The sequence below is a fragment of the Panthera onca genome, chromosome D2 (assembly GCF_046562875.1).
Source record: "Panthera onca isolate mPanOnc1 chromosome D2, mPanOnc1 haplotype 2, whole genome shotgun sequence".
NCBI classification, from domain to species: domain Eukaryota; kingdom Metazoa; phylum Chordata; class Mammalia; order Carnivora; family Felidae; genus Panthera; species Panthera onca.
The window spans coordinates 47,864,104-47,884,790 of record NC_138349.1 but is presented as its reverse complement, the minus strand read 5'-3'; the positions used below and the strand labels follow the sequence as shown (position 1 = coordinate 47,884,790).

General features: G+C 53.9%; 1 protein-coding gene across 6 annotated transcripts in view; it reads left to right on the top strand.

Annotated features, from left to right (window-relative positions):
• TSPAN14 (tetraspanin 14) overlaps positions 1–8,128 on the top strand; it is a 56,443-nt gene extending 48,315 nt beyond the window's left edge. For all 6 annotated transcript variants that reach the window (XM_078434478.2, XM_078434479.2, XM_060642335.3 and 3 more), the window contains 4 exons: positions 1,735–1,860; positions 3,034–3,078; positions 5,140–5,259; positions 6,319–8,128. In XM_078434478.2, coding sequence (XP_078290604.1) covers positions 1,735–1,860; positions 3,034–3,078; positions 5,140–5,259; positions 6,319–6,390 — 363 coding nt within the window. In that variant the 3' untranslated portion in view covers positions 6,391–8,128. The remainder of the gene's footprint in view (positions 1–1,734; positions 1,861–3,033; positions 3,079–5,139; positions 5,260–6,318) is intronic.
• The last annotated feature ends 12,559 nt before the right edge of the window (positions 8,129–20,687 follow it).

Here is a 20,687-nt window from a genome sequence, read left to right as displayed (position 1 = left end):
TGCATCGGATGGGCAGTCCAGCAGCTCCAGTGGCCACCCTCCCCCAGGGGCCCAGATCTCTCCAGCCCTGGCCACACAGGCGGCCGCAGGTCCCTAGGCGCTATGGGTACCGAGGGGTGGAGCGTCTCCCCCCACCGGTCCATGACTCACTGTCTGAGGCTATTCCTGTCCCCTTCCTCCCGGGGACCTTTTCCCCTTCCTGTTTAAGAGGGCAGAGCTGCCTGGAGGAAACTTCCCCAGATGGAGAGGAATGTAACCTCCCTGGAATATGTCTCCAGGGGGGTGTTTAAGCTGTCCCAGGCCTTGGCCTTTACTCCATCTGGCATTCAGTCCCCTTGTGTGCAGCCACACCTGGAGGCTTGGACCACAGCCATCCCCACCCTGGGAAGAACCTATTCCCCACGGCCAGGCCTATGCAGGGCTGTTGTTTGATCTGTTTGTGCTCTGCCAGAAAACCTCGCTTCCTCAGGGACTTCATATGGAACACTCTGGTTCTGAGAAGAGAATAATCAAGAAAGCACTAAAAATAACCATAGTCTACTCTCACGTTAACTAAGACTTGTTTACCCCCATGTCATGTGTCCTGGGATCCGGCAAAACCCATTGATGTGACCAGAGGCCCTTCCTGTGTTGTAATAGTGGCCTGCGTTTGTCTGCAAGGTCACATCCCAGCCATTTCCTACTGTCTGTCCCTCACTGTGCGGTGTTGACGTTGTCACATCGCCGCGGGCGTGCCGGTGTCTGTCCCGTGTGCGGGGCACTCTCGCCCTGCACTGGCCTGAAAGACATCGTAGTGTTCGCCCCTGCCGTCCTTGCAAATTCTTGAAAATCAATTATCCGGAGGGATTCGGTACATCACAGAGCTTCCTCACCGTGAAATACACGGTGATCATTAAAGCAGCTGGAACCACGGCAGAGTGAGGGTGGGGGACATAGGATTTCATCTTAGACATAAAGACAACCAGAATTCCTGGTTGTGTGTGCGTGGCGATCACCGCCACACCCACGTCAGCAATAAGGACACGTGTGAAAACAGAATCTGCTCTCGGTTTGGGATGCCATCGACCTCACCGAGCTGTTTTCTGTATGTTTGGTTTTACGTTTTTTTTAGACGAGTGGGGATGGTCTTTGCGAGAACACCAGATAATGGGGGCTGGTGGGGGAGGCGAGGGCAGAGACCCCAGGTCAGGGGCCGACCCCAGTCACAGTTCTGTCCTTGGGAGTAGACGTCCAGCAGCTGTTTTTTGTAAAGAGGCACACAAAGGAACGAGGGCCAGCTTGGAAATTTCCTTGGGAGAAAGACACACTCACTGCCCACAAGGAGGGGTTCCCTCTCTGGTACCCCTCCCCCCCCCCCCCCCCCCCCCCCCCCCCGCCCCCAGGAGAACTATGGCAGAGGGACTATGGCCTCAGGAGAGTGAGGACTCTGCTCTGGGCTGAGGGGAGGTAAGGGGAAAGGTCCAGGGGAGGAGGGTCTGGACCTGAGTGCCGTGCCGAGGTGAGGGGAGCCAGTCATGCATGTTGGGATCATGGCCAAGGTTTCCTGGTTTCCTTCTTAAAGGGCTACTTGGGTCACCACGCTGGGCATCTCGGTGCATGCGGGAGGTCAGTGGGGCGGGCCTTGATTTCTCCGTGTTACACGGAGGTGCACTTAACCTCTCATGTCTGCTACCCCGTGGGCGGCCACAACCCCAGCTCAGAGCCCGTGATGGCTCTCTGCTTTTGTGATCACAGAACCAGTGCTGCGGTGCCTATGGCCCTGAAGACTGGGACCTCAACGTCTATTTCAATTGCAGCGGCGCCAGCTACAGCCGCGAGAAGTGTGGGGTGCCCTTCTCCTGCTGCGTGCCGGACCCTGCGGTGAGTCGGCCTGCCCCGGGGCGCGTGGAGCGGTTCCTGACTCAGTCTGAAGAGAGTGCCCTGCGCTGCGTCCATGCACCACTGCTCTGAAATCCTCTGTGTAAAAGTCCCAGGAGCGTTTTTGCGTGGCCCACCTGCCTCTAGTCTTCTGAGTGAGGCAGGAGAAAACCAGTAGTGTCCCTCCCTCGAGGGGCTGTCACTCAGGGTGCCTGGACAAAATGCTACGAGCGTGGTGAGCCCTGGGCCGCGCTCCTCACTGTTCTCCGGAGAAAACTTTGCCCAGTGCACGGAAGCCCACGGGGGCGGTGGGCAGTACTCACCATCTGGGGGTGGTGGAGAATTCTCTCCGTTTCTTTCTTCTTCACCTGTTTCCTTTCCTGGTCTGTGGCCCTGTCCCTGGGTTCCAGAAATGGGGGCTCCTGGGGTGACCTGTGAAGGAGCACCGAATGTTTGCCTGAACTGAGCCTGAGAAGAACTGAGTCTTTCACAGCTCTTGGTGCACTGGTACTGGGTGCGTGTGCCTGGTACTGGGCCCCGGGGCTCCCAAGCAGGCAGGGCATCCTCGCGACCACATGGCTGACGCCCCCAGCCCAGGAGAGGCTCCGGTGTGCTGAGGTTGCACGGCCAGTGCCTGAGGTCTCCACTGTGACGGTGAAATATCGAGCAAGTGGAACTCTTACCCCTTAGCGCAGGCATTGGCAAACTATGACCCGTGGTCTGGCCTGCTCTGTGTTTTTGGGTGATCTGTGAGCCAGGAATGGTTTCAGCCATTTTCAAATGGTTGAAAATCAATAAAAGCAGGATAATATTTTGTGGCAGGCGAAAGTTGTAGGAAATTGAAGTTTCAGTGTCCATAATAAATGAAGTTTTATTGAAAGACGGCCATACGCATTCCTTTATATATCGTCAACATCTTCTTTCCTGCTACGAGAGCAGAGTTGTTGAGTAGTTGCTACGTAGGCAGGTCAGAAATAATGATCTAGCCCTTCACACGTAGTTTGGCAACCTTTGTCCTAGCATGAAAGGTTACTTGGCATCGGGATTGCAGGCCATGAGCTATGGTGGAATTTGTACAGGTGTTTGCTGATATTTGGTTGTGACTTTTCTAGAGCCTTCTACCACTGGCTTCTCAAGAGAACAAAAATGACCAGTGTTTTTCTGCTTTTCTTACAGCAAAAAGTTGTGAACACGCAGTGCGGATATGATGTCAGGACCCAGGTGAGCGCCTATGCATACAACTTTGAGTTTGTCAGGTTTATCCCCTATGGTCCAACTTCCTGATTTAGCACAAGTGCAAATTGGAGTGAGGAATCTAGGGAAGGTGCCATCTAAGCTGGGAACGAGCTGAAGAGCCTCCTTCGCTGATGGCAGGACTCACGGGAACGGTGATGGGCATGATGCCAAGCCCCAGCAACCACGGTCACAAAATCTAGCAGCTGCTGCATGAGGGGAAAGAGATCAGATGAACGTTTTGGGAACAAACGCTAACATTTGTTAATGGCTCCTTGGAGTCCCAGAAGGTGTCTGTCATATAGGAGTTCGAGCACATGGCTTGGCTTCGCCGTGTAGAGGTGGTGGTGATAATAAGGAGGGAGACGGGTCTTGGGGCGGGAGAAAGGCTCAGTCCTCCAGAGCTTTCTTCAGGCCACAGCGGGTGTGCACTTGGATGTGAAGAGAAGGGAGTCTCCCCTTTACCTCCCCCCAGACCTTGCTCAGTGGCCTTTGGTGATATGGATGACTGTAGTTCTGGAGGGTGGACCTTGGGGAGTCCATAGGCACCCCTCCTGTTGGCCATGGACACTAGGGATGTGTCCCTCCAGGTTGGGAGGTCTGAAGCCCCTTCCACAGTGACCTCTATTGCATAGGGATGGGCCTGTTCCCCACATTGTCAGTTTCAATGCTGCTTGCAGGGGGGTCCAGGGCTGTGATAATCAGGTACCACAGACGGTGCCTTGAACAATGGAGATTTGTCTTCTTGGAACTCTGGAGGTTAGAAGTCCAAGATCAAGGTGTGGAAAGGGTTGGTCAGAAGCCTCTCTCCTTAGCTTGTAGGTGGCTGTCTCCTGTGTGTGTCCCCACATGGTCTTCCCTCTGTGTCTTTTGGTGTCCTGATCTCTTTTTATAAGGACACCAGTCATATTGGATTATGGCCCACCCTGATAACTTCATTTCAATGTATTCCACCCCCCTGCTTTTTTTCATATGGTATTTGTCTTTCTCTGACATATTTTGCTTAGCATAATACTCTAGCTCCATCCACATTGTTACGAATGGCAAGATTTCATTGTTTTTTATGGCTGAGTAGTATTCCAATTATATGGGTGTATAGATATACGTATCTGTCTTTTATACATAATTATTTACCTATGTCTTCCCTCAGATCTAGGATTAGGGTTGGGTTTCAGGCCAAAATAATGGTTAGGGTTGGGGTTAGGGACATTGTGAGGGTATGTGCAGTTCAGAGACCTCACCAGATGGTTAGTTTAGGGTTAGTGTTAAGGTAAGGGTTACGAGTTATATTACCTCTTTAAACACCCTGTCTCCAAATGCAGTCACATTCTGAGGGCTTGAGGGTTAAGACTTCAATATCTGCATTTTAGGGGGCCACAGGTCAGCCCCTGCCACCGCTGAAATGAATGACTTTTCCATCATTGTTGCTATGGGTGAGGCTGTATGTGGGTGGGTGGGGGTGAGGGCGTGCTGTGTGTGCTGTGGAGACATCCTGTGTGCCTACTGAGCCTCCACTAGGGGTCAGTATTGGAAGGCGCCCCTTTGCTTATGACTGTTCCTGCTGGCTCTGGCTCGCGGAGCCAAGCTTCCCTGGGTGGGGGCCACACCCTGGGAAGCCACGGTCCCCTCCTTCTCCGGCCAACTCCTCTGACTCAGAAGATGCCGAACATCCTTCCAGTTTTCTCTTTAATGGCGCGTCTTCCTTCTCGGAGCCTTCAGACCCCTCCCCGCCCTTCCAGTGTGGGCTCTGGAGGGGTGCCAAACCAGTCTGTCTTTCAGTCTGGGGAGGCCCTGACAGGAGTGGGTGCAGGCCACCGCCGGGGAGTCTTCGGTTGGGCAGGGTGAAAAATGCAAACTGCCCAAGGAGGGGGCAGAGACCGAGGCAGGCAGGTGCGTTTCTCCCGGAGAGTTCTGTTTGTCCTTGGCACCCGCCTTGCAGCACCTTGGCTCCCACCGAACTTCGCCCTGCCCGTGACAGGAGCCCTCTGGGGAGCCGGGGTGGGGACGTCTGGTGTGTGTTGGGCTCAGGTCAGTGGTGTTTCCCTGCAGCTGAAGAGCAAGTGGGACGAGTCCATCTTCACAAAAGGGTGCATCCAGGCACTGGAGGGCTGGCTTCCACGCAATATTTACATCGTGGCCGGTGTCTTTATCGCCATCTCCCTGCTACAGGTGCGTTCTCCCTGCCCTTTGTGGCTTCCTTTGTCCTTGTGGGCTGTGCCTGTTCGTTTGAGCCAGATTTTAGGCCTGGAAAGACTTTGGTGGCCAGGCAGTGAGCAGGCTGGCTCGTGGCTGCCGGGAGAACGGGTGGGGGAAAGCCAAGAACTCAGCGCATCAGAGAAACCAGGGGTTCCCCGGGGTGCGCAGGGCTTGGGAAGAGACGCTGGCAGCTCCCAGGTGGCCTCTGGGGCGGCTGCTGCTCCTGTGTGGAAAGTGCATTGTTTAGAAAATGTTTGGCTCTGACATTGCCATGAAGAGGGTGACTGAAGTGGCCCCGGGGCCGCCAGCTGTCCACACACTCCTTCCTCCTTCATTCCGCGAGTGTGTGTTGAATGATCTCAAAGGGAAGCTTAGACACAGAAGCATCTAGAAGAGGAAAAAACAAATGTACTTGCAAAACAAGCAAAGAAGTCAGACTTCAGAAAGGCTGGCTCATGAAATCCAAACCATAATGAGAATTTAAAGGGGAAATAAAAAGCAACATTCTGAAGGTCTCTGAGTTCACATTCGTCTGTTCCTGGTAGAAAAACAGTCTTCCCGCCTGATTACGCCAGTCACCAAGGTCAGATATCAGCACAGCTAAAATCAGGGAGAACCTTGTTTTTATTATGAAATCCAGCTTTACAGGAAATGTCAAGATTTATTGTTTTGAATCAAATCCAGTCAGGTGGCTCTGTTTAACTTTGGGTACAAAGTGTGTCCCAGCTTATGGGATGTGACGTGCATGGTCATGTTGGAGGCAGGGTGAACTGTCCGTCTTGCTTCTGTGGTGCCTGCCATTGACCCCTTCTAGGCCCTTGGGATATAGCAAAGTAGACCTCAGGGCTCCGTTTTTACTGGTGGGCTGGTCTTGTTTTGCCACAGGCCCAATTGTTTGTCTCTCTGCCGCATCCTGAGCTTCTGCAGAGTGGACGTGGGACTGATGTGCACGGCAGGGCCCGCCTTGCCCTCTGCACCTGCCCGCCCCCATCGGGCCCCACCACTGACAGCCTCTGCCGGCTTTGCTTTCAGATATTTGGCATCTTCCTGGCGAAGACCTTGATCTCGGACATTGAGGCAGTGAAGGCAGGCCATCACTTCTGAGGGACAGAGGTGAGCAAGCAGAGCTGAGCCACGCCGTGGAGGCCAGAGCCCTTCCCCGTTGTCAACTCCATGTCCAGAGGGAGGAAGTGGATGCACCCAGCCAGAGCCGGCGCCCTGTCTTCAGCATCAGCGTGACACGACCTCTCTGCTTCTGTTTGCTGGTGCTGAAGACTGAGGGGCCCCCCCCTCTAACCCACACAAACTTGTGACCGAGACGCTCTCCCCCCGCCACCACTTGGGGTCTACCCAGAGACGGAGAACGTGTCTTTAAGCGGGGCTGGCGACTGAGGGACAGAAGGCTCCTGTGGCTGTGAAGGGGGCCTGACTCAGTTCTCCTGGAGACTGACTGTGTCTGCAGGGCATCCTGACCGCCCCACTCATGTTATCGGTGCCGCCCCGGAGGGCAGCCATCTGCTGTGAGTGGGACATGAGTGGGGGGGGGGGGGGGTGGACCAGAAGACACGGACAAGGCTTCTCCCAGCAGCAGAAGGGTGCTGCCTGTAATTGGGGAGGGGAAGGGACACAAGTGGACCGTGCCAGCGGAGCCTGTGGTGTCTGCACGACTCGGGGATGTTTGCAGGATCCTCAGCCACGTTCAAGTAAGCCTGAGCCATGTGTGGACCGGTGCCACGGAGGACCTCCTCTGCCGCCCCTTCCAGGGCAGGAACCGCCCCTCGTCTCAATAGCATTATGCCCAGATGGCACGGGGGCACGGGCAGGGTTCTCCTCTGAGAGTCGGCTCTTCTTTTCTTAAAGTGTGTAAATAGTTTATTTATAGGGATAAGAATGTTCTCACACCATTTCTTCATTTCCTCTGGCATTCCCTCTAAGCAGCCTTACGCGGTGTCTGGGACTGAAGCCATCCCTTTCAGTTCCTTTGAGTGTCTCAAGACCCAACCCCATCAGCTTCTCCTTTTCATCCCTAATGACCCAGGTGCACACGCGCGCTCCCCCTTCCTCCGTGCACCCCCCAGCACACGCACCCGTGCCCCTCCCCTGCTTGGCCTCACTGTCTTCTGGTCTTGGTGCTACTGAAACTGTCATACGGAACTTGAATCCTGACCTCCCCCCCTCCCCGCTGCGAGGCCAAGGAGCCCCAGCCAGAGAGAGCCGGCCCGGAACCTTTGACCAGGGCAGCTTTCGAGGCCACGTGGTCAGGGCCGCTGGCCGGCCTGGCATTTGCCTCCCCCTGGAGTGAATCTAGCCCGGCTCCTGCGTGGAGCCGCAGACCCCAGCCTGCAGCTGTGTAGAAGCTCGGGATGGTTTTTTTTTTTTCCCCCCCCTAACTTTTGTGATGACCTCCCCCCACTGTCCCCAAACAGGATATCTGTGGTGACCGTGTCTACCCTTCCTGGCAGGGCTATCCTGGGGCTTGCTCTTGGAAATGAAGTCTGTCTGATGTACTGAATGGTTCCTCCCCCAGGGACAGCTGGGGCATTTGTGCGTCTCTGGGCTACTTTCTAACGCTTCTCTGGATCTCGTGCCCGTTCTGTCCTCATTGTTCAGGGATCGAGTGCTACCTTCACTTACTTGCAGAAGTGTACATGCTAGTGTGGTGTATCCTGGTGGGTGTTTGTTGATGATGTTATGATACAGTTTTTTTGTTGTTTTTGTTTTTTTTTTTTTTTTTTACAGTTTTCTCTGTAGACTAGAGGAAGAAGGATGCTTGTGTTTTCAGGAAGTGTAATGCTTTTCTTTGACCGCCAAACTCTTTTATGGAATATATCTTTGTATTAATGCTGTTGTCTTGGCTGTTTGTGTTTTGAGTGACATCATGATGGCATTAAGTACCTCTGTGGTAAGCTCGGCTGCTGCGGGAACCAGGGGGATTGGGTGTGGCTGGGCATGACAGGATGGTGGACGGTAAAGCCAGTTTATGGTTGGCACCGTCTGAAATAACTTCCATCAAGTGATTTTTTAGATTTTTTCCTAAGGTTTATTTACCTTGAGAGTGTAAGCGAGCACAAGTGGGGGAGGGGCAGGGAGAGAGAGAGAGAATCCCAAGTGGGTTCCACGCTCTGCGCTGAGCCCACGTGGGGCTCGATCTTACAAACCGATCATGACCTGAGCCAAAATCAGGAGTCACACACTGAACTGACTGAGCCACCCAGGCACCCTGTGATTTTTTAGATTCTGTGTGCCGCTTTCAGTCATCCTTTATATGGAGGTTATAACTGGAACAAGCTGGCTTGTGGCTTGCTTACAGTGAGAGGCAGAGCTTTGACTCTGTAGAGCCAGGAGAAAAAGCATTAGGCTCTCTCTGTGCAGCCCCCCCCCCCCGGCAGCACGATCCAGGCAAACGCACTTGGGGACGCTGGGTCGGAATCTGGGCACTGCTGTCTTGGACCCGCTGGCCCGTCTGTGAAGGTTGAGCAGCATTGCCCACCTGGCCACGTACCTCTGACCCATCCTGCCCTGGGGGGAGACGGTGACGCGAGACCCTCGATGCCGGCGCGCGGACACCCAGGAGAGATGGCGCCTGCCCCCCCCCCCCCCCCCCCCCCCAAAATCTATCCAGGTCGACCTGGCGGCTGGACCCCTTGTGAGTCTCTACAGGTCACAGCCCAGTTCAGGGGGAAGTCTAGCCATGACTTTTCAAAGTTCAGTTTGGTTTTCGACTAGCTTACAAAACTCTTTGGCCATTTCAGCCATCTCCTCGGCCTCGGGGTAGCTGGATAAGAGGAGAGAAAGGAAACCAGGGGAAGTGGTGCATGCGTGACGGTCTCCAGTGAACTGGAAACGACTTGTACGAAGCCACAGCGCAGCCTCCTGGTCATTCCCCGCACGGCCTACTCACTCCCTGCCCTGCCACGCTGCGTAGAGGCCAGTGTGACCTCTGCACTCCCCCTCTTAACCCCCCGTATACTCCCACTTTAAGGTTTCCGGGTCTTTCCTTGTCCTTCCTGTGCCCCCCTCCTGCTCACACCGTTGCAGGACTTCGCTGCGTTATTTTTTTTCCCACCTCATCTCCCTCGCACACCGTTTCTTACATGTTTCCCCGTCTCAGAAAGCTTGCCTTGGCCCCCTCGCCTTCCTTCCTTTCCTTCCCCTCCCCACCGCTCCCTTCCTTGACTGAAGGCTGCTCGCCCAGGCACCAGACTCCACGGGCCTCTGCGGCTCCCGGCACTCTGGACCAGCCCCTTCTCAACATCGTCCGCTTCTGTGGCCCAGGCTCGCCAGGTCTCTGACCCCCTCCTGCCCATTCTCGTCACACCTCCAGCCAGCCTCGCCTGCCACTGCCCAGCTCACCAGTCTCCGGGCGTTCCCACTACCCAAAGGGCAGGGCTGGGAGCTGAGCAGGAAAACCATCTGTGCTGGTGCGTGGGAAGCCTGTGCTCCGTTTCCCTGCATGAATGACGAAACGTTAATGGGTCCTGGGACACAGGAAGTGCTCCGGGTACTTAACAGTTAAAAAATTCATTCAGTCACCAGAACAGCTCTGAGGAAGCCATTTTTGTGCCTGACATGTGAGATTCCGAGAAAGGGGAGTTCCCTTTGAGGTCTGGAAGGTCTAGATTCAGACTCGAAACCTGCCCCCCAGAACCCGTACCTATTAAAATAGGCTTGGCGTCTACCAGCCCCGACTTCTGAATGTCTGGCTGAATGTCCGACTCCTGCTGAGCAAAATCACACCAAGGGCAAGCCCGGAAAGGAGCAGTTTCCTGAAGATTGCCCAAACTAGCGGGGCTCTGTCATAGGTCAACAGGCGTTTGGACGAGGCGGGGGAGTGCTCGCTCATGCTTCCACACCTGGATTTGGGAGAATGTGGTACTCAGCCTTATGCAAGTACAGGTCTTCCAGGTGCTCGGCCCCACCTTGCCCCTGAGGCCCTGGCCATGGGCAGCAGGCTCCCTTCTCTGTAAGGCCAGAGCTGCTCCACCCAACAGGCCCACAGAGGGCTTTCTGTGCCGGGCAGTGAGGCATCGGACATGGCCTTCTCTCCAAGGGATACTATGTGGGAGCTGCTGCTGGGGTGGTAATGGGCATGCGTGAGTGTAGGCCTCTGCGATCTTAGGGAGCCCGGGGGGAGAGCTTCCCAGAAGAGGAGGCTGGGTCAGAGCCAGCAGAGAAGGGAAGGCCTCAGTCTCAGTAGCCGGGGCCACCTGCTTGTCCCTGGTCAGCAGCACCAGAGCATGGACTGCAGAGGCAGGGAGAAAGGGGAGGTGCTTTGCAACGGTCCCAGCACCCAAGGCACCCTCCTGTCCTAGGAAGGTCCTGCCCAGGCACCAATTGCTTGGCCCTGTCACCTGGAGGTGCGGTGCCTTCAGCTTTACCAGCTGAGTGGAATGGCTGTGTGACCTTCCCGGGTGGGCGTTTCCAGCTCTAGGGTCCCGCTTGGTGTCAGGCCACAGGGTTGTCAGCCCCTAAACTGTGGTGACTTGTCCCAAATGATGGATCTTGGTAAAGATGCTTCCACAGGCTTGTGTCTGTTCCTCAAGAGGTTGCTGCCTGGCCTTCCAGGGCTGACTGGGCCTCCTGCAGTTCTCATTCGTCCGGGCGCTCTCTAATCCAGAGAACCGTATACATTTGGCGCCATTTTGGCTCTTTGGGAACTCAGCGAGACCTGGCGTTTCCTCCTCTGAGGCTGCAGTGGAAAGGTATGTTCATCCTCAGAGTGCTTTTGGGGTCTCCGGGGTGACCCAGGGAAACCCACAATGGGCGGTGTAGAATAAGGACTGTGGAATAACTTAGAAAAAGTCAAGGCTACCTGTAAGTGGATACTGGCCTGGTGAAGTTACCAATTTTAGAGAGCCCAGCTTTGGAGGAGGAGGAAAATAAAGCAGAACTCACAGAGGTCTGAGACCATTATTTCTTCATTCCGCTTTCTTCCTGTGCTCTGCATCTCGTATTTCCGCAGGGGCTTCAAAGGCATGGTTTAATAAGTAGCAAAATAAATGATCACCTTGGACTATACTTTTATCACCTCCCACGACTTTAAAACTAGTCATTATGTGTGTGTGCGTGTGTGTGTGTGTGCCACTCTTAAGTACCCTTCCAGAAAATGTTTATGCATGGTCAAGTATCTTTTCTCATACAAATGAGAATCAATTTTATGTAGCATTCACAACTGATTTACCTAATATATCTCAGAAATCTTTGTCCACAAGTGTATGCCCAGCCACGGTGCATTTTCACGGTCGCACTGCCCATCAGGGGACCGCCAGCGTGTGAATGAACCTTGCTCCATCCAGGGGAGTAGGTTTACAGTCACAGGTAACGGAAAACCCGGTTCAAACTGGTTTAAACAATGAGGGGAGGTTTTTGGCTCCTGAAGCTGGAAAGTCCAGAGGTGGGGTGAGTTTCGGGGTTGTTTTGATCCAAGTGGCTCAGTGACGCCGACAGGATCTGGTTTCTTTTATTCTCTCCTGTGCCTTCCATGGTGCCCCCATCAGCCAAGGTAGAGGGAGGGAAGACCCGTCAGAGACACCCTTGGGCCTACTGTCATGGGGACATGGTGGTGAAGCCATGAGGGAAGGCCCCCCCATCCCCACCCCGGGACCCCCTGGACTTGTCCTTCCCACTTAAACCATCTGGCCGGGCGACAGACTCCTGTGGAAGGGGGTGAGCATGGAGGAGGCCGCCAACAGTCATGACGCTTCTGTGGGTAGATGTTTTAGTTGGTATGGTATTTTGTTACTACAAGGGCTTATAAAAACTCTACGGTATTTTGTTGTTAGAATAACTTCCTAGAAGGGTTTGCAAGAAAAACATGTTTTTAAAGGAGTTCTCCAGGGAGGTGGACTAACATTGTAATGATCGGGTCCTGGGGGCTGGGGCATGCCAGCATGGTCCTGGCTCTGGGTCAGGGGGTAGATGGAAGGGGGGGGGTGATTGATGTCTCTCCAAGGATGACTCCGAGTAAGTAGCCTGTGGCCTTATAACAGCACAAGCCCTACGGAGAGGCTGAGCAAGAGGGGCAAGGGAGCCCTAGGCATCCGTCTTTGCCTCGGGAGATGGCTGGTCGTGTGGGAAGTGTTCGTTTTTGGGTGGCATCCTTGTTAAGTGAGGACAAGCACTCAGATTCAGTGCTGTCCCTGAGGTTGTGCAGGGAGGGAGCTGCAGAGTCTGGGCAGACACGAGCCTGGCACCTGGCCAGCCTGGCTGAAGCTCTAGGACGTGACCTGACGCTTGCAGAGTCGAGGGGCAGCCACATCTCACTGAATGCCCCGGTTCCTCGGGACAGGGCTTCGGGGTCCAGACAGCTCGCTGCCTGATTGCTGCCCCCTGGCGGCTCAGTGGCTTGTGCTCCTGGAGAAGGGCAGTACCCACGCTGGGTGCCGCCTGCTGCTTGGCCACTTCCCTAGAGGCAGGTACGAGCTGGGGGCAAAGCCAAGATCCATGGGGAAGGAAGAGGGGAGGTCTTGGCTCTGTGGACGTGCATCCCCAGTGGAGACAGGGATGGGTTCCTCCATCTCCCCTGTCTGCCAGGTAATAAAACCAAAGCCATTACGTGACAGGAGGGGAAATCCTGGACCCGGATTCCTTTGGGTTAGGACCTGTGCTGTGGCAGGAAGAGGGCTGAGCCTGAGTTTGAGTGTGGGCTCAAAAAAACCCCACTAAAACTTAATGCCTTGGTTTCTTCATTTGAGAAGTAGAGATGACTGCCTTCATGTCACAGGGTGTCCCGGAATATTCAGTTAATTACTGAAGGGCTGTGACTCCCCAGCCACCTACTGTTCACTAGCCATGTGGCTTTGGGCAAGTCACTTAACCTCCTTGGGCCCTTTTTTTCGTAAATGAGGATAATAATACCCCCACACGGGGCTGCCTTGGGGATTAGATGAGGCGGGTGAGGGTTTTAACATAGGTCCGGATTACTCAGTGTGTGGCTCCAAAATTACTGCTGATAAGCTACAGTTACTGTAGCTGCCAGTGCACCCCTGCCCCCACCCCCCAGGCTGAGCTGCCTGTCCTGTCTCCGTCCTGCCGACCCTCTGTCCTGTCAGGAACTAGGCTTGGAGGGCCGTAGGGAGACTCAGCAGGCATTTGGAGGTTAAGGTCTGTTTGCTTCCTGTGCATACAGGTGTGCATACAGGGTGGGGAAGGAGAGGGTGTTGCTTCTTGCCTGGAGTGTGCGTTCTTCTGGAAACCACAACTCCAGAAGTCCCTGGAGCCCCCAGAGGAAGCAGAGCGGCCCTCCCCCTCACAGGGACTGGGGCCCCACGGGAGAGTCAGCCTAGTGGCGCAGCCTGCCCTCAGGGGGCCCAGGAGGGATGACATGGGCAGAAAGGGGTTCGAGGAGCTTGGGATGGGAAACAGGACAGGGCCCGGAAGCAGTCCTTGCAGGAGATAAAGCCGCACACACGGCAGGACGTCACGTTTGGATGGGCTGGACCCCATCTGGTCCCACTCTGGTAAGAACAGACACCCAGGGAAACTCTGGGGCCCGCCGAGGCCTCAGAGCGAGTGCCCGAGGCCAGGAGGCTGTCTGTGTCCCTTCCACCTCTGACACGTGAGGGTGTTCTTCCACGTGGTGGGGCAGCCTCAGCAGGATGGAAACCAGGAGCCAGGGAGAAGGGATGTGGCTGTGCATGTAAGTCAAGTGCATGGGCCCCTGCTCTGCTTGCTCCCAGGAGATCTTTGCATCAAAAAACATTCGGCAGCCCTCACCCTCCCTGCCCAGCTGATTCAGCCTCTCTGTGCCTCTGCAAGGCCAGGACTGCCGGCCCTGTTTATAGATGGTTGTTGGGACGCAGCCCTTCATCTGTCTGTGGGGACTGGGCCCAGGTCTTGTGTTTTCTTGTAGTTTTAGATCCTTTTTTTTTTTTTTTTTTCCCCCTGCTTTCTAAAATCACAGCTGTTGTCCTATATGGAAACAGATGGAGTGGCCTCTAGGAAGGACTTTGCACCCTGTCCCTGGAGGTATGCGAGCCCAGGCTGGATACCTACCTCCTGGTAGGGGTGATACAGGTGGGACTGAGAATGGGTTTTGTGCTGCATGGACCACCATCAGTCTTCCCATCTCTGAGAGAGGCGGTGGTCTTTAGTGTGCCTTTTGCTAGAGATAATCCCCCCCAAAAGCATTACTTATATAATATTACATATGCACGTATCAAAAATTTTATTTAAATGAGGAATTTGGTAAGATTAACAGTTCGAAAGAGAAATCACGTAGACCTATATAGAGTAAAGGAATTTTGGGATTGGCTTTTCTTGGGCCTCATTCTCATACGTACAGTTAGGCACGTCCGTAGACAAGAAGTATTTTGTGTTAACTCATAACTTAGTTGTAAAGCAGCTCAAAGGTAATGAAAGCCTAGAATCAAATAACTGGACGACTGTGCTCTAAACAAGGCAGGGTTTTCTGCCAGAGACGCCCAGAATCTTTTTTTCCCTCATTCCAAAAAAGATTTCCTTGCGCCTCTTGTCTTTCTGGCACAGCTCGCTTTTGAAAATAGGACCCGGACAGGGAATCCAAAGGAGCCAATCTCTCGCTGTGAGAAATGGATTCTGGGGGTTAGAGCATCTCCTACATGCCCTAAGTAAAGGTCAGCCACTGTGGGAGGCGTCCTGGGGGCACGGGTTGCCCTCTCAGCGATGGCTGGCTGGCTGGCTGGCTCAGGTCCTCAGGCCGTGTCTGCTGCCCTGAGAGCCTACGCGTCAGCAAAGCTGCTTTAGCCCGTCTCCCCGGCCACTCCTGCAGACACATTGGGAGCCACGTCCAAAACTGAATTAGTCTTCTTCCCCCAGGACCAAGTCCCGCCCACACCCCAAACTGTTCTCCACTTTCCCCCATCTCAGCTGAGGGCCCCGCCACCCACCCAGCAGCCAAATCCAAGAGGGTGGGCATCACTTGGGTTCTGAGCATGCCATCAGCTCCCCTGCAGTCAACAGAACGCCAGCTGGCCAGCCAAGGTCAGCCGTCGTAAAAGAAACCCCTCCTCTGACCAGGAGGCCATCTTCAATGCTTCACTCCCTGGAACAACCACCGTGGCAGATTTCAGTGTCTTTCTCCCTTTTTTTTTCTTCTGCACAATTCCTGGGACTCCTCTTGTTTGTAAGGTGTACATTTGAGTCTCTTTTCAAGCATAACTGCATTTTGAAGTGAGTTTACCTCCCTTCCCTGTGCATCTCAAAGTGATTCTAGGAAGCTGCAGGGGGTGGGCGGGCCCTGGTGGTATTCTCGATTTGCTCCATAATGGATCAACAGGGCAGCACAGCGCTAATGGAGGGGCCGGGAACCGGTCCCGTGTCCTCGGTGAACTGGGGATCTTACTTCCACCGAAGCTTAGGCAATGGTGCTGGGGTTCTCAAGGTGTGGTCCCTCGACCAACAGCTGCCATATCACTTGGGAACCTGTCAAAAGTGCACATTCTGTGGTCCCACTCCAGGCCTGTGGAGTCAGAAACTCGGGAATGGCACTCAGCAATCTTTAAAAAAAAAAATTTTTTTTTTGGATGTTGGTTTATTTTTGAAAGAGAGAGTGCGCGTGCACGAGCAGGGGAGGGGCAGAGAGAGAGGGAGACACAGAACGGGAAGCAGGCTCCAGGCTCTGAGCTGTCGGCACAGAGCCCGACACGGGGCTTGAACCCACAAGCTGCGAGATCATGACCTGAGCCGAAGTCGGACGCTCAACCGACTGAGCCACCCAGGTGCCCCTCCAGTAATCTTTTTAACCAGTTCTTGGGTGATGCTAATGCATGCTTAGGTTTGAGGACCATTGCACGAGGGTAGAGTCAGAAGAGACTAGACACGAGAGCAAGCATCTGAACTTTGGTGACTTTGAAAGATAAGTATCCTTTGGAGTATCTCTGGTCAGCTGGTGGGGGGTAGAGGGGGGAAGAGGGTGAGGAGGGAGGGAGGGGGAATCTTAGGACTGAAGCCCGAGTGGCCTGCACACCACCTGTGTTCACATGCCATTTGGCCAGAACTCAGGTGCCACATTGAATTATGAAGGGCTGGTAAAGGGGCGCCTGGGTGGCTCAGTCTGTTGAGCATCTGACTCTTGATTTCTCCTCAGGTCATGATCCTAGAGTTGTGGGATTGAGTCCCCACGTCGGTCTCCATGCTGAGCATGGAGCCTGCTTGGGATTTTTCTCTCTGCCTTCCTCTGCCCCTCTCCCCCACTCACACTTACACACACACTCTCTCTAAAATAAAAAATTAAAAGATTAAAGCGAAACAAACAAGGGGCTGGCAAAACTCTAGCCTCATGCCCAGGAAGAAGAGGAAGGACACCGGAGGTCTGTGTCCCAAGTCCCACCGCCTGGGGCAATGAAGACCAGAACCGGATTTCCTGACTTCCAGAATCTCCCTTTGCAAGGAACCCAGGGCCTTGCCCAGCTCACCACCTCTGCTGAGTCACCTCACTGCTCATTGGCCTGGAGGCCGTGGGCACCTCACCATGCTGGGCAGGTGTGTGGGCTCCACAGGGCCCGAGATGTGGCCTGGGAGCAGATCAGGGGGGTCACGTGGCACACTGAACTCTTGGTGCCCTCCGGGTTGACCCCTGGGGAGGTGTGGGCACAGCTGCATGGCCCTCGAAAGACTGTCCAACTCAGGACAAGAGCCCGGCGTGTGGGCCGGGAGGGGAGGAACACGTTATGGGCTCAGCATGATGGGTTTAAGTCTTGGATCCGCTGGCAGCTGTTTGGCCTAGACAAGAAAGCTGACCTTGGGGTAAGACGATTTCCTGCTTCATCATCTTGCTCGGAGATGTAAAGGAGATAGGGTAGGAAAGCGCGTGGCACAGTCCAGTGGGCGTGTAGGAAATCTTAGCAGCCCTTCCCTTCTCTGAGGAGGGCATGGGGCCTGAGGGTGGGTGGGGTGGGGGCTCAGGGTTCCCTGGGGAGAGCCTCACCTGGAGTTCTAAGCTGCTTGCGAGGCAAGCACACACTGCTTCTCTTCACGGGTCAGGGCGGTCTCGGGGCCTGGTGTGGCTGGGCCTGTGATTTGGATGTGGCTGTGTCTGCAGCTGAGAGGCGCCCCAGGCAGTGCTGACAGACTGTGTGGTCTTTAGCAGGCACCAGGGGACCTTGGGAGGGCTTCGTGGGCAGCTGCCCGAAGTGTAAGTCTGTTTGCCATCTGGGGCTCCAGAGTTGTCTCTTGCCCTTTGAGTTAATAAGAGCCAGTCCTGGGCCGTGACTTAGCCGATCTGTTATTTTTGTGCCGAGTGGCCTCGTTCCAGGGGAATTTGGATGGAGCGGAGTATTTTCTAATTAGCAGGACTGGGGCTTTAGGAGAGATTTAGGGGGCAGGGGTGCAGGCGAGTGTAGGTCATCTGTCTGTCAGACGGCAGGTGCAGAGGTAGCAGCTGGCTCGATACCTTTTCCACCCCGAGGACCCAGAGTGTCCTGCTCCACTAGCTGTGTGCGGGCACGAGGGACTCGGCCTCCTCTGGAAACTGCCACTTTCTCTGCTGCGTCACCAGATTCCTGGAGGGAGACAGAGGAAGTTGGACTGGGGCTGCATTCAGAGAGGGAGCTGGGGTCTGGGAGGACTTCCTGTGAGAAGTCGACCTTGAGGCTCTGCCCCGGGTGCCTCCCCTTCCTGACGTCCTGTCCTGTCCACCTCTGAAGCATCCTTGGCAAGACAAAAGCAGAGACAGCCAAGCCTCTGGGGTGGTCAGGACACATGGGTTGCAGGGACCTCACCTCAAGCAAGGTTAAGCAAAAGGAGGGGTTTATTGGTGCCCAGGGCAGGGAGGGAAAGTGGGACGTTCTCAGACAGAGAGAGAGGAAGTGAGGCCTTGGGGGCCTGGACGGGACTTCACATGGCCAGGGTGTTCCCTCCGTCAGCATCTCTGCTTCTCCCCGCATGCTGACCCCGTGCTCTCCTACTGCACGCAGACCTTCTCCCCTGTGGGGAAACAGGAAGACCAGCGGCCCAGAGTCAGAACTGTGCTAGAAAGTCAGCCCATTTCTCCCAGTGTGGGTATATCAGTCCCAGGCCCGAGTCACACATGGGTCTGGGACTCAGGACTTTTCCTTGACACCACAAGGGGTCTGGGGCAGCTCGCTGGGCGGACAGCATTAGCTGCCACGGCTCTCCACAGCCACCTGATATTTTGATTCCCCAATTTAGTGAAGAATCAGGTCCCAGATTAAGGAATGGGGAGACAGAGCTCACATGGTCACCTCCTGTGTGCCTGGCCGACTCTGACATGACTCCCCTTACGTGTTTAGTGCTGACAGAAGCCCCGTGTAGTGCCCTGATCACTTCCACATACACAGAAGAGGAAAATGAGTCGTGGAAATGAGAGGCAGTGCCCCAGAGGTCAGGCCTGGCCGGCTGCGAGCCTGGGCTCGCCTGCCGTAATTATCAATGTGTGATTGTGTCTATACTGTTGTCTTTTTGTTTCCCAATGTCAGCGTGGGTGTCCTTGCCCTTCAGAGGTACTCAGATCCTCCCAATTCCATGGTGGAGAAAGCCCCAAGCCCCTCCCCGTGATTTCAGCTAATGCCAGGGACCCATGCTCCCATGTGCCTCCAACTCCTGTGCCCCTTAGCGGTCTCTGTTTTGTCCCTCCTCTGTCCTGACAGAATTGGATAAAGGTTAGGGGTTCTTTGGTCTATTATTTTGTTTTTCCCGTAAAAATCCCCTCACGGCAAGCCTTTTGAGGATTCAGTCGTTTTGGTGATGATTTGAGACACGGTGGTCCACAGCCTGGGGTTGTGTGGCCGTCTGCCTCCTTCCTTCCCCTGTCATCTCTGCTCCTGCGGAACCTGAAGTCTGGCCTGTGTTATATGCAGCCGCTCGGCTCGCCCCAGCGCGACCTCCCAAATGGGCGAACGAGACCTGGCAAGGTTTCCACCTTGGGTCTTTCCTTTCAACTGGACCTGCTTAGTCTCCTCTTAGAAGGCAGTAAGGGTTGAAATATTCTTTTCCTCCTTCATAAAACTGAGACCATACCACCCTGCTTTCTGCCTTAGCAACACATAACGAGCACCCTTGTGCGTCAACAAATATTCTCAGTGGCAGTTCTGTCCTATAGATCTGCCATGATTTGCTAATCCAAACCTTATATATTGAACCCATCAATTACGTTGAACTGTTTGCTCTTGTGACTAATGCTGCAGTAATTACTCTTATGTATGCCACAGAACCCCCAGAGTTCATGACCACTGAGGGATGTCCTGATAGGATCCCAGGTAACAGACAAGGATCTAGCTGATTAATTATTCCTGGTCTAATTAATTATTCCCTCCCCCCATTATTAGCTGCCATTTTGGTTGTGTACCAAATAATTACATATATATTTGGATATGTGTCTGGGCTTTCCCACTTCAATCTGCCTGTTCCTACGTCAGAACAGAGATATTTGCTTGATAAGTTTGAATTGGGCAGTGCAGAGTTCAGTATGCCTCTGTGTCTTCTAGGCTGTTTTCATCTATTCACTCTTTTGTCTAACTTGGGAATTATTGTATCAAGCTTCTCCCCCACTTCGCAATTGATTTTCAGAGCTGGCCTGAAATTGTAGGACATGTATAAATTGATATTGCATTCATTACACATTGCTGCATAACAAAATACCCCAAAGTTGGGTAGCTCAAAACAACACGTATGTATCTCATACCCTTTCTGAGGGTCAGGAATCTAGCAACAACTTAGCTGGGTGATTCTGGTGAGGTCGCAGTGAAAGTGCAGGACCCGGCTGCAGCCTCCCCTACCCAGATCTCCCTGCCAACCTCGCTCACGTGACTGCTGGTGGGAGATTGCAGTTCCTTACCATGTGGGGCTCACAAGCCTGCCCCAAAGTGGTGAGAGAAAGAGAACCCGAAGGGGAAGCAGAATGTCCTTTATACCCTAATGTCAAAAGTGACAAATCACCATTCTGGTGGTTTCTAGTGATGGCACAGACCAATGCTGACATATGTGGGGTCATATGTCAAATGCTACGGGGTCATATGCTATCCAAGGTCACGAATACCAGGAAGCAGGGAGTCACTGGGAGCCACACTGGAGGCCAACTGACACGGATGAATTAGACATTTTCTGGCAGTATAGCCCCAGAAATCTTAGGCATATCCTCAGGGAGGAGTTTTACTTTTCCTCATATGGGTCCCCACCCATATGTCAAATCCGTTTGTAAAATCCATTGCCAGCATCTCATCTCTGGTTCTTACTGTGAATGGGATCTTTTTCACATTGTATTTTCTAAGTAGTTGTTGCACTTCTCAGGGACACTTTTACTAGAGGAGTTAAAAGTCGGTTTTCATGGCCACAATTTTTCAGTGGTGCTTAGCTGGTGACAAGGCAGAAACTACTGTAGACTTTCACTGAGCCCTTGGATTGCAAAACTGAGACCAAGTTGAGATCCTAAGTGTGCTCTTGGAAGCAGCTTCCCCAAGTGTCTG